The sequence below is a fragment of the Schistocerca gregaria genome, chromosome X (genome assembly GCF_023897955.1).
Source record: "Schistocerca gregaria isolate iqSchGreg1 chromosome X, iqSchGreg1.2, whole genome shotgun sequence".
NCBI lineage: Eukaryota > Metazoa > Arthropoda > Insecta > Orthoptera > Acrididae > Schistocerca > Schistocerca gregaria.
The window spans coordinates 118,918,817-118,931,990 of record NC_064931.1 but is presented as its reverse complement, the minus strand read 5'-3'; the positions used below and the strand labels follow the sequence as shown (position 1 = coordinate 118,931,990).

The following is a 13,174-nucleotide window of genomic DNA, read 5'->3' as shown; positions in this document are numbered from 1 at the left end:
CTGTGGTGTGTAGCATGGTATACCAAACTGCCGGAGTCAAAGAAAGCAGTCAGCATAACTTTGACGTTGCTGTGCACTTGGCAGTCCTTCTTTGGTCTTAGTGACAAGGAATGCTTCCATTGTGATGACTGGGATTTGGTTTCCAGGTCATACTCATACGTCCAGGACTTGTCACCAGTGATTATGGTGTTGAAGAAGTGTGGGTCACTGTTTGTAGAGTCCAACATGTCCTGTGATAAGTCAGCACAAAGCTGTTTCTGCTCAGCCATCAGCACTTTCTTCACAAATTTTCCCGACACTCTTGTGTGGTACCCATAGCACCATCACCGAAAGCTGTCAGCTGCTTGCCTCACTCAACAGCTGCTTACCACAACTGACACTGTTGGCATGCAGGAAAAAATTCACTCAAGTGCATGAAAGTTGAAGGTTGGTTCATGCAAGTGTGCTAGATTCAGATCCATAATATGTTTGCAAAAATAATTACTTTTCTAAAAGACCTGGTATATGTGTATTTGAAAATTTTACATGATGTGCTAGTAAACATTTGGACAGACATAGGCTGTATATTTTTTAAATATCAATATGATATGTAAAGAAGAAACGTAGGTAAGCAAAAATCTCAAAAGTTCTTGACCAATTTAATTCAGATGTTTACGTGATGCTGTAATATAAATTCAGATGGACATAGGATACATATTTCTCTAATTTATGTGATATATAAATGTAAATATGGTATACAAAGGTGAAAAGTTAGCAGAAAAATCAAAAAGTTCTTGACGAATTTACTTGAAATTATTGTGTGATACCCTAACAAACATTTGGACAGAATAGGCTACATATATGTATAGGGGAATGTTGTTTGTAAAAAAATCTCAAATTTGTTGCCTGATTTATTTCATGTTTTTAAATGATATTCTAATAAACCTTTGGATGAGCATAGGCTATATATTGTTTAAATATTTATGTCATATGTAATGGAGAAAAATGTTAGCAAAAATCTTGAAAAGTTGTTGACTATTTTACTTCAAATTTTTGCAGTTTACTCTATGTATAGTTTTTTAAACAATAATGAACAGATTCTCTGTGCATGCATATAGATTCCTGCCTAACTACAAATGGCTGCTATGAAGTGTCATGAGGACACGAAAAGAAAATAATTTTTGATTCTGCTTTACATCGGCTTATTACATTGCATGTTGACACAAGGTTCAGAAACAGAAATAAGAAAATAATCTTGGATCACACACAGACCAATGTAATTTTTTTACCTAACTACATATAAAGTGGCAGACGTTGCAGACAGGAATCTGCAGGTGTGCTGAAGTTCTGTTCTCAGTGACCAGAGTTTTACCTGGAAGTAATATAGAGATCACTGATGTGTAATAATTGTGTGAGCTTTATAAGCCCTTCCATCTGATGCAGTAAATGGTGCGTTATGTTGAACTGCTAATACATCAAATGACATTTTTTTAGACTACAGTAAACAGGTCCAGCTGGATGTAGAGAGCAGTAATTATGCAGAGCTAAAAGGGGTTTGTGTTAGACAAACTAACATGAACAGAATCAAGTCCTTGCACCAAGGACAACAGCAATACCAGCACCAGCAACAACAGCAATTACTAGTACTGCTGCTGCTGCTGCTGGTGGTGGCGGTGGCGGTGCTGCATAACTTATGGAGCAAATTTGACATGATCCCTCTGGAATTTTCTCCCTCGTAAATAGTAATTGTAATCACAAAGTAAAAGCCATTGAATTTATTTCATCACACACTCAGTATATTTGCAGTTTAGGTCAAAGCATCAGCTGGTATTTCAGATCATGAGTGTGAAGGGATTTAGATTTTTCACCATTTTAGTAGCAAAGATGATGCATTCAAATCACTCTTGCATAACTCAGCTAGTTGATACCGGTTATGTCCACTGATCTCATTTATTTGAGTTGATTTTAAAATTTCAGTCTCAAACAAATGAATTTGAGCAAAAGTTTGTGTAAATTTTCCCCATATTGTTATCAGAAAGAGTGAGATAGAATGATAGTGTAAGCACACTGAACTCGCATTCGGTAGGACGACGGTTCAATCCTGCGTCTGACCATCCTGATTTAGGTTTTCCATGATTTCCCTAAATCACTCCAGGTAAATGCCGGGATGGTTCCTCTGAAAGGGCATGGCCGACTTCCTTCCCTGACACGACGAGACCGATCACCTCGCAGTTTGGTCTCTTCGCACAACCAACCCAACCCAACCCAACCCAATGATAGTGTAAATGTATAAATTTGTGCTGAGTGATAATGATCTTCACAATCAGTTTAGTTGAGAAAGGGGAACTAAAGCTGTCCTGGAGATAAAAATAAATTTTACTCCACTCAAGATGTAGTGCAGTTTGTGGAGAGGAGTACATATAAATGAATTTTTCACACAGTGAGAATCTGTCTTAATTGTGGCAATAGAAGCTCTATCTGTGTTTATTGATATCAGCTTCATCTAGGTTTTAAATATAAGAAACCAAGAAAACAAATAAGCTTTCCTGTTTGTGTAGACATGCAGCTAATAATTGCTACCATGCATTCTGTAAGTAGTGTTCTGTCTGCACTTTCAGCTTAGGATGTGAATTAGCTTAAGATTCAAAAATAATGGAATGATTGCATGGTAGCATAAAATGGGGAAGTATCGTTTTAAGTGTGTTGCAAATAAAGAAAATGCCTAATGCTGTTTGCTTTATTGGTAAAGCATCATAAATGGTGATTTTTTTAATGTGTGAAGGTAACTAATCTTTTTTCTCCCCCCCCCCCCCCCCCCTCGTAATTTGAAACTAGGGCATTCTTTTATTCCTCAGAAAACTTGAGGAATTTTTTTTTGCTCTGAAAAATGGCTAAAATATTCCAAGCTTTCAAAATAGTATGGAAGGAACCATACACTACTTGTTTCAGAAATCTCTGACATCTCTGACACTGGTCACACTCAACTTGAAAATTGATATTATGATGTACTGGCACATGGTCTGCTTAAAGATCACTTGCTACATGTCTCCAGTTCCCTGGTAATGACAGTAGGCACTGTACCGCAAGGGGAAGCAAGCAATAAAGTAATGCATGAGGACACAGGATGTCTGTGAGATACCATTGCTGCATCAGAGTTCCCAAAATCATTACCAGCCATGGCCTGAAGTCATACCCGATGGCTCCCCACTCCATTACTGAAGGAGTAACACCATTGTACCTCTTCAAAACTTTGGAAGGATAGGACCTCTCCCCAGGTCCCAGCCATACTTGCTGATGATGGTGATCAGGGGTACTATAGAATTGCGATACATCGGTGAACACAGTGTGATAGTATTCATCAACAGTCCATGCTTCCTGGTTACACAACTCTAAATGCAGCTGTTTATCTTGTGTTAATGGCAGCCTAAGCTTGAGATGGTAATTCTCTAGTACGGCTGGCGCTAGTATCTGACCAATAGTGTAGGATGGCACACTTTGTTCAGTTTTCCCCATAAATCTAGTGTGAAGAATGTCATTCTCACTTCCTGAGTTGTATATTGTTGATTCCCCTGGGGAAGGGCTGTATATCCTTGCTAATACAGTACTGTAAAGATCACAATGTAACACATTAAAAACAAATAATGTCTCTTTAGTACCTGCACCAAAATATCAAACGGTGATCAGTTGGGTAGAATATCAGATCAGAAGATATCACCAAGCTCAGTAACTTATATTTGAAAGGAACTATACAGGAAACTTTCCTAAGTTAGCAATGTTCAGTAGCTGTAATTGTTAATAATCCTGTTTGGTGATGATCCTTATATATATATAATGAGGCCATTGTAATACTCTCTCTTCTGCCAGTTTTTCCAACCATATTTCATTCTTGCCTTGGGGAAAACCTAGTCAGAGAGAGAGTTTCCATTGATTAAGTGAGCTTCTGGGACATAATTGTGTGGAAATTTAGTCAGTGTTGAATATTACAGAGGTCGTGAAATAAGAACAGTGAAGAGCTGTTAATGTTGTTCACCATTTAATTGATAAAATTCTTACACTTTGCATGTAACTAGCTTTTGTACTTAAACTGTGATTTGAAATAAGTTTTCCTTGTTCTAAGGGTTTTGGAATTTCAGTAATACGATGTATAGATGATGAAAATTTTGAACTGATTTTAGACAAACAAAAAAATTTCTCTCTCTCTCTCTCTCTCTCTCTCTCTCTCTCTCTCTCTCTCTCTCTCTCTGTGTGTGTGTGTGTGTGTGTGTGTGTGTGTGTGTGTGTGTGTGTGTGTGTACAAAGATAGGTGTTTTTAGGAAGGCTTTGCTTTTTTCTTATACCCCAGAATAAAAGTGACATTTACTATGAAACACTAAATTTTCTGTCAATATCACTAACAAGTAAGGAAGTGCAAATAGAATATGAAGATATTGGAAAGGTCTCTGCAGACCTACCAGTTCCTTTCTGCACTATTCTCCAGTAGGTCTTGGAGGGAGGGGGGCGGGGGGGGGGGGGGGGGGAGAGAGAGAGAGAGAGAGAGAGAGAGAGAGAGAGAGAGAGAGAGAGAGAGAGAGAGAGAGAGCGGGGAGGGGGGGGGGCGCTGTAATTTGAAAGATTATGCTTAACAAGGCCACAGCAAGTTCCATCCTTCTCTTTGTCCAACACAATCTCTAATGGATTCACTATTGATGTGACAATAAAATGTCTCCCCCCTTCCCAAAGAACACTGCACACACTTTGGTGAAGCCACTGAGCACTGATGTTGGGAATCCTCATGCTTCGGGACTTTTCTTAATGGATGTTGACGGTTCTCATAATTTTATGCACAAATAATGTAGTAAAAGATACATCTCCCTCTGTGTGAAGTTTATGAAAGCAAATGGAAGAGATGATGTAGAAAAGAAAAATGAGGGAGATGGGCTGGGTGAAGCATGGAAGTATGTTTAGCCACAACATTTGAAAAGTGACCAATAAAAGTCTTTCTGTAAAATAAAAGGAAGTTTGGAGATACATAAAGCAAATAATAAAGCAGCAGAGTGGGGAAAATAAAAACATACCTAAGATTAATTACATTGGCTTCAAAGTATATGTTCAATTTTGAGAATGAGGGAAATAGAGGAAGAAGCAACTGTAGAGGGGAAATACACTCCTGGAAATTGAAATAAGAACACCGTGAATTCATTGTCCCAGGAAGGGGAAACTTTATTGACACATTCCTGGGGTCAGATACATCACATGATCACACTGCCAGAACCACAGCCACATAGACACAGGCAACAGAGCATGCACAATGTCGGCACTAGTACAGTGTATATCCACCTTTCGCAGCAATGCAGGCTGCTATTCTTCCATGGAGACGATCGTAGAGATGCTGGATGTAGTCCTGTGGAACGGCTTGCCATGCCATTTCCACCTGGCGCCTCAGTTGGACCAGCGTTTGTGCTGGACGTGCAGACCGCGTGAGACGACACTTCATCCAGTCCCAAACGTGCTCAATGGGGGACAGATCCGGAGATCTTGCTGGCCAGGGTAGTTGACTTACACCTTCTAGAACACGTTGGGTGGCACGGGATACATGTGGACGTGCATTGTCCTGTTGGAACAGCAAGTTCCCTTGCTGGTCTAGGAATGGTAGAACGATGGGTTCGATGACGGTTTGGATGTACCGTGCACTAGTCAGTGTCCCCTCGACGATCACCAGAGGTGTACGGCCAGTGTAGGAGATTGCTCCCCACACCATGATGCTGGGTGTTGGCCCTGTGTGCCTCGGTTGTATGCAGTCCTGATTGTGGCGCTCACCTGCACGGCACCAAACACGCATACGACCATCATTGGCACCAAGGAAGAAGCAACTCTCATCGCTGAAGACGACACGTCTCCATTCGTCCCTCCATTCACGCCTGTCGCGACACCACTGGAGGCGGGCTGCACGATGTTGGGGCGTGAGCGGAAGACGGCCTAACGGTGTGCGGGACCATAGCCCAGCTTCATGGAGACGGTTGCGAATGGTCCTCGCTGATACCCCAGGAGCAACAGTGTCCCTAATTTGCTGGGAAGTGGCGGTGCGGTCCCCTACGGCACTGCGTAGGATCCTACGGTCTTGGCGTGCATCTGTGCATTGCTGCGGTCCGGTCCCAGGTCGACGGGCACGTGCACCTTCCGCCGACCACTGGCGACAACATCGATGTACTGTGGAGACCTCATGCCCCACGTGTTGAGCAATTCGGCGGTACGTCCACCTGGCCTCCCGCATGCCCACTATATGCCCTCGCTCAAAGTCCGTCAACTGCACATACGGTTCACGTCCACGCTGTCGCGGCATGCTACCAGTGTTAAAGACTGCGATGGAGCTCCATATGCCACGGCAAACTGGCTGACACTGACGGCGGCGATGCACAAATGCTGCGCAGCTAGCGCCATTCGACGGCCAACACCGCGGTTCCTGGTGTGTCCGCTGTGCCGTGCGTGTGATCATTGCTTGTACAGCTCTCTCGCAGTGTCCGGAGCAAGTATGGTGGGTCTGACACACCGGTGTCAATGTGTTCTTTTTTCCATTTCCAGGAGTGTGGAATGGTAGTTTGCTGTACAGTGTTTGTCAATATGGGGACACTAACAATGATCTTAAACGGTTGTTGATTCACCATTTAAGTGGCACAACTTACGTATTGAGTTTTGGCAATGTTTGTTGTTAACAAAAATTGTCTTCTCATAGTGTGTAAATTGCTTTTCATGTCTATAATTGGATTAAATGATTAGTTGGCTTTCACACAGAAATGGGATTTGTATTAATTATTTTATTGCCAGGGAGCCCATGAGATTTCCATTACCTGCAAACTGCTATGTAGGTGACATAGCTCAACAACAGTGTGTTTTGCATTTTCTCTCTCTCTCTCTCTCTCTCTCTCCCTCTCCCTCTCCCTCTCCCTCTCCCTTCCTCCTCCTCCTCTTCCTCCTCATCAGATTTATAATATGCACAATATTCTATGAAGCAGTTCCCTGTGGATGCTGACATGGTTGTTCATAGTGGTATGCAAATGCTTCAAAATGCCTTCTCATTATCATCACAACGCTCCATGCACCGAAACTTCACCAACAGCTTTTTTAAAAAGTTTATTGAATAAATGCACAATGTCACACCTGTATTTATTGTGTTCTACATTGTACAGATTCATGCCTGTTTGCTAAAGTGCTGTGTCATTATGACCAATCATCATCTGAAACATGCTGCAGCGGATGTCCTAAAATTAGAGGCACATAGTTTTTCACGCTTATTCTATATCATATTTTTAAAGCAGGTTGAGTGTGGTGATAGTGGTTATATTTAGGACACACATTTGGGAGGTTAGGACACACATTTGGGAGGAACAAGATTCAAATCCTCGTGTGCTTATTCTTATTAAAGGAAGTAGTAGCAGTTGCACTGCTTGTAGAACATGTCAGCATTCCGAGTATAGTTTATAAAAACTTTATTACTTAAAAATTTGTTAATCATGTGTCTCTTCAGTGAAAATACCCACAAGCAGCACTGAAGAAATTTTTCCAACAGTGTATGCTTTGTTTACTTTCTAGAACTTCTTGTCAAAACTTACATCTAGTATCCATTTTGAATTTGTTTCTTGCTTCAAAGAATCATCATTAGCACTCTTATCTTTATTTTATTTTTATTATAATGCAACTGTTAACACTAGTGCCAAAAATGACTGTAATCTTACTTGCAGTTCCATTATTTTACACGACAGAAGAGGTACAGTTTTTCTCTAACTGAAGAGTAAAATTCACCATAGAGTGGTAAAGTCAGAAAAAATAATCAACAGACTTCAGAATTTGGCACAATTAACATGCAAAATTGAAACTAATTTATTTGTTGTGTGAAAAGTGTGTTTGTAGAAGAGCTAGCAGTATTATGGTTTGGATTAATGTTATGTGCAGTGTTAAATTGTGTTGGAAAATAAGTAGCAAACCTCTGTTTCATCAGCTAAAGTTGGGAAAGTTTGGAAATTCTTTCTCAAGATAGGAGGAAATCCGTGACGTAATCCAGTTAAGGGCCTTGGAAATTGTATAGACCTTAAAATACTACAAACAGAACCCTCTAGGAGTATTGTCTGGTGCTCTAGGTTTATGTATAGAAGTGGCCCCTTTTTGTGGAGATGTATGTCACCAACATGGAGACTGCTAGAAGATTTTACTAAGAAACTTCTCAACGTCCCAAGAGACACAATCCAAATATGGCACTGGCACTCTTACTCTGGAAGACAGACCTACCCATTGTACCTGGAGGTATGACTTCAAAACTACAGCTGCTTGATGTCATAAACATACCATTCAAAGATAGTCCCCATAAACAGGACTCCAGTTGGCTGTGAAATTAGGCACTCACTCCATATGGCAAGTTTAAAGAGCCCTCAGTTAGCCTTGTGTGTGAGTGGTTTCTCTCTTCATCACATTCCACTATCAGATAGTTCAATAAGTGTGTCATATCCAGTGCCATGAAAGGTAGCCAGGACAAAAAGTGACAGAAATGCTGATAACAATGAAACAAATACCACTAGCATGAAGTTAAGTGACATCAGTGAAGAATAATTGGAAGACCGGTATTTCTGTGTAACTTACTGACATTGCTACATAAAAGGATGTGATTAAGAGCGACCAAATTGTGAACTGTATTTGAAAATGGATGATGTGACAGATTTTTTCCTGCTGAGATGCGCTCTTTTCCCCCACTCGAAATTAAATATGCAGCTTATATTTGGGCCAATGCTGTAATTGAATATTTTTTTATGTTAATACATCTGTCAGTTTTTGTGCTATTATGTTAAGAGCAGCTTCATTTAAATGTTGACATATTTAATGACTGATTTATTTATGTATATTGTTTCTATCTGTACAGGATTATTATGGAAGCAGATCCATCTGCCCTTGTTTCAAGAGTTGCTTTGAGAGTGGATGACATTCCTCTTGGTGATCAGACTGTCTCTCAGGTAAATCTGAATTTTCAATTAAGTTATAAATCACCTTTCTTCTTTATGAGGCAGTGTAAGTGTTAGACAAAGTGGTGTCACTGCCAACTTGCAGGTTCAGTACCATGAGTCACTTTGAATTTCTGTTGCCATTTCTGGCTGGTTATTGACACATAATTAGCTCTGATGGAGACTTATTCATTGTTCATGTATAAGAATTGCATACACGATTGTCTATAATTTTGAGCTATAAATCTGAAGACATATTTCCACTTGTTAAACTGTGCTTTGTATCACTTCAGGTCTTCCAGTCAGCGAAAGAACAGTTCAAATGGCCCATTCTAAAATGATGGAGGCTGACATAGGCTGGCAGAGCCAGTATGAAAAGTGATTAGAGGAAAATTGAAAGTGTACAGGCAGTGGGATTGTGCATTAAAAGATTGACAGTCTATGAAAAGTATATGTTTGTAGAAGTGAGATGGACTTGCTGCAGTGAACAAACATTTGGTGTTTTGTGGATGAAACGTGTAATGTTGAAAGTGTTGGTGCCTTGTAATTGGAGTGACTTGTTGCTCATGTACACTTTTTTTTGAACAGCCATTCCCTTCCCTGAAGGGTCCTTATTAAATAGACATTACCTCAAACATATTTTTTATAGATGTTATCCTCCCCTTGGCCTTCTCACTCAGTGTTTTACTCCAGTTAAGTTTTGAACATTTTATTTTGCATTCATTGTATACCATTCATGTTTTGCTTAATGCCCAGATGTTATGAAGCAATCCCATTGGATAGCTTTTACATTTTATTGTGTGTTTTATGGCATGCACCATCCACATTTTCAGTACTTTGGCTACGGCTGCTTTTTTTGTGTAATTATATGAGTCAGTTGCATTATACTTGCTTTCAAGACAGAGTATGTGATGTCCATTTTGATGTGAAATAACTAGTAGTACACAACAGTATTACAGTGCAATTTGAAGCAGCATAGAAGAATTAATCAGATGAAACAAATTGAAAAAAGTCAAGTTTGTGTCAACATTTGTGATAAAGAATGTTTGTTATAATAAGAACATTGTTCACCTTTAAGTTCCAGTGGTTGTAGAACAGACAGTTTCGTCAGTGTTGTGTAGATACTAGTGAGAAATTTCCATTCTGAAAATGTGCCTGCAAGGCACCTCACGAAGAATAGCAAAATGTGGGGGAGAAAAAAGAGAGACCTTGTACTTTTTATTTCTCTATAGGCAAGATGAGATTTGATTGAAGAAAGTGCCTAATTTGGAAGTATCAGAAGTAAAATTTGGTAATTTCATTTCTTCAATGAAATTATTCCCAGAATATTGTATGATAGGTGCAAGTGATAACGTGTTTGGATTTGTGGTTTATCATTCACTGGTCCTTATGGGAAAAAAGACAAAATACAAATCTAATTTACTGATATACCATTGTGGAAATGTTAGTACCATACTTTTTCTGTCAGTCATTGTGTAGTACCATACTAAAATAATTGTTTCATTGGATATAAATTACAGTTTTAATTACAGGATGGGTAATTAAAAACTATCATCCTCATGATAGACTAACTACCCAATTTTCCTGTTCCATTTGTTGGTGGTAAGAAGGGAAAGAAAAAGATTGTTTGTACCATTTTGTGTAACCCTGAATTACTTTAATGTTTGTTATGGTTGCATAAGATTTATGTTGGAAGAGGTTTTTCCACTTTCTGGTCACTGAGCATATGATTAAACTGTATAGGTCTATTTTGTTTGCATTTGTGTTTAGTGTTACCTACCAGTTACTGCTCTTTTAAATGATGATTGATTGTCCCTATACACAGCTGCATCATGTGTAAAACCCTCAGATAGCTACAAACAGTCCTATGGGGTCATTTATACATGCTCATGTCCGTACATTCAAGTATCTTGCACATCTGTGAAAAGCATGGCAACACTGTGTGAACTGTGAAGAAATTTATATACAGGGTTACCACAAGTTCTGGAAATCAGGGCATTTCAAATGTATTAGAGAAATTCAAAAACCTCTCCCCTCCTCACTCCTCCCCTTAGCTTACAGTCAGTGCCACCACCACTGCTAGCTGAGCAGCTGCCGACGAGAGTGGCAGGTAAGTGCAGGGGGTGGTTTGTTTGGATCTCAAAGTGTTCACACAAACCATCTGTTGCACTAATTGGTCACCATAGTCTCTGTTAAACCTCACACTGCCGGTGGCTCATGACTGTTGGTGGGAATAGGTAGCCACACACGACTGGATTTCTGTGACGGCCAAAAACCTCAGGCATACATGACAGATCGGGCCTACTGATCTGAGAACCATCATTTTCCACTAACTTGGAAGCTCCACATGTCGGATCTGGTCTTTCCAATCTGCCCACTGGCTGGCCCCATTTGTGTGTGGTGTAAATTGGTGGATTTCTATGATTTGTCCATGGACCCAGGACTGTGGTGCGTGCTCGACAGGCCAGAGGCCATGGGTGACACTTTACAGGTGTTGCGACTGTATCTCACCACAAGTACATTGTACAGTGCAGCATTTTGTGAGTGTTTTATTTACCGTATTTACTCGAATCTAAGCCACACTTTTTTTCCGGTTTTTTGTAATCCAAAAAACCGCCTGCGGCTTAGAATCAAGTGCGAAGGAAGCGGAAGTTCTGAAAAATGTTGGAAGGTGCCGCCACAACTAACTTCTGCCGTCGAATATATGTAGCGCTACACAGGCATGCTTTGCAGGCACAAAGATAAATACTGGCAGCAAAACCTCTATGTAAGCAAATAAATTAAAAGGAAAGGTAGAAGAATGTAAACATTATGCCGTGTATTCTTTCGTGTTTGCTGCTATCTCATTTAAATCCTGTCTGCGTAATAAACTACGAAGTTAGAGTGAGACAACAGCAAACATGGAAGAATATACATATCATGTCATGTTTATATTCGTATTATTCTTATGCTGAATAGTGATACAGTCAGAAATGAAGCACGGCAACTGACTAGATTTTTAAATCTAAGATGACTCTAATTCTGTGCAGAATGTAATGAACTAAAGAGGCGTCTTCAAAGATTTTCAAACGGAGAAAATTTTTCTCTTGCCATTGTTTCGCTTGTAAGACAATTCCTCTCTTCTTTTTTTTTATTATAATCAGCGGTAGCGCGCACAAAAGTAAGCGGCTACAGGTCGTAGACACTCTTTATCAGAATGCGACAAACAATGCATTACAAAGTACAATAATGCATTTTCAGCTTAAGAGTAACGTAAACACCTATAACAAAGAGAACGGCACGTATCAGATCAAAGCACAATAAGCAATCGATTCAAACCAGACGATGCATGTGAAAAAGGAAGGGTACCCATCTAAATACTGACAGAGCGCCTGACACATAGCAATGGCTACACGGTAAATCTTAACAGTTAAGCTTAAGACTCGAACCAAACTACTGTAGCTGTATCTTCATCCATTCAACCTAAATTGTGTCTCATGTTACAGTGGACATCTTTGTTTCGATTTGGAGGTGCGCTCTAAAACTTTTCTATCCCCTTGAATTTCGAGTCTCATTTTTCAAGTGCGGCTTAGATTCAAGTAAATACAGTAGTGTAGTACATGTTCGGACTTTGAAAGTAGTTTATGTGTATGAGAGAAATTATGGATGATGCTAGGAAGAAACTTGTGATAATTGCTGGTGGTTGTACCTTTAAAAAAGTAACACAGTGGGTAATAGCCTACAGTAATGAACATAGTACAAGCAAAATTTCATTGGTGCTCACTGTAATGTTGGTTTATATAATTCATCCCCGTCCCTTTTTCATTTCTTTTAAGAGGCCTACATTGTTCTGAGCTTATTTCTGAAATTATTGAAGGTATTTTAAAATCATCTTTGAACTACAAGAAAAATTTTTGCCACCAAATACTCTTTAAATAAAATATCATCAATGCTCTAATGAAACACACTTACTTTCTGTCTTGCTTCCTACATGTAAAAAGAGTTTCTTGCAAAATATATTGATCATTCTTATGGTATGTTGTCTGGTTCAATCACATCAGGAAACACCATCTACCAACGCTTTTCTTAAATTTCGTTTGGCACTGTTGTTTCTCATACTGTAGTTGCAAAGATGGTTTTAAAATGCCATTAGTTATTGTAAGGCAGCTATGGACAATATGGTCACACAAACAAAGATTTTTTCTTAAATTTCATTTCTGTCTAGAAATGTTTGAATCATTTCTTTTTATGCT

At 39.5% G+C, this 13,174-nt stretch overlaps 2 protein-coding genes across 2 annotated transcripts in view; one reads left to right on the top strand and one right to left on the bottom strand.

Moving 5' to 3' along the window:
• The window catches only part of LOC126297403 (coatomer subunit zeta-1), a 31,005-nt gene extending 20,315 nt beyond the window's left edge, over positions 1-10,690 (top strand). Inside the window, exons 4-5 of the mRNA XM_049988161.1 lie at positions 8,864-8,954; positions 9,236-10,690. Of these exons, the coding sequence (XP_049844118.1) occupies positions 8,864-8,954; positions 9,236-9,283 (139 nt within the window). The 3' untranslated portion in view covers positions 9,284-10,690. The remainder of the gene's footprint in view (positions 1-8,863; positions 8,955-9,235) is intronic.
• Positions 1-13,174, bottom strand: part of LOC126297401 (ras-related protein Rab-31) — a 443,067-nt gene that overhangs the window by 328,524 nt on the left and 101,369 nt on the right. The gene's annotated exons all lie outside the window — the stretch shown is intronic.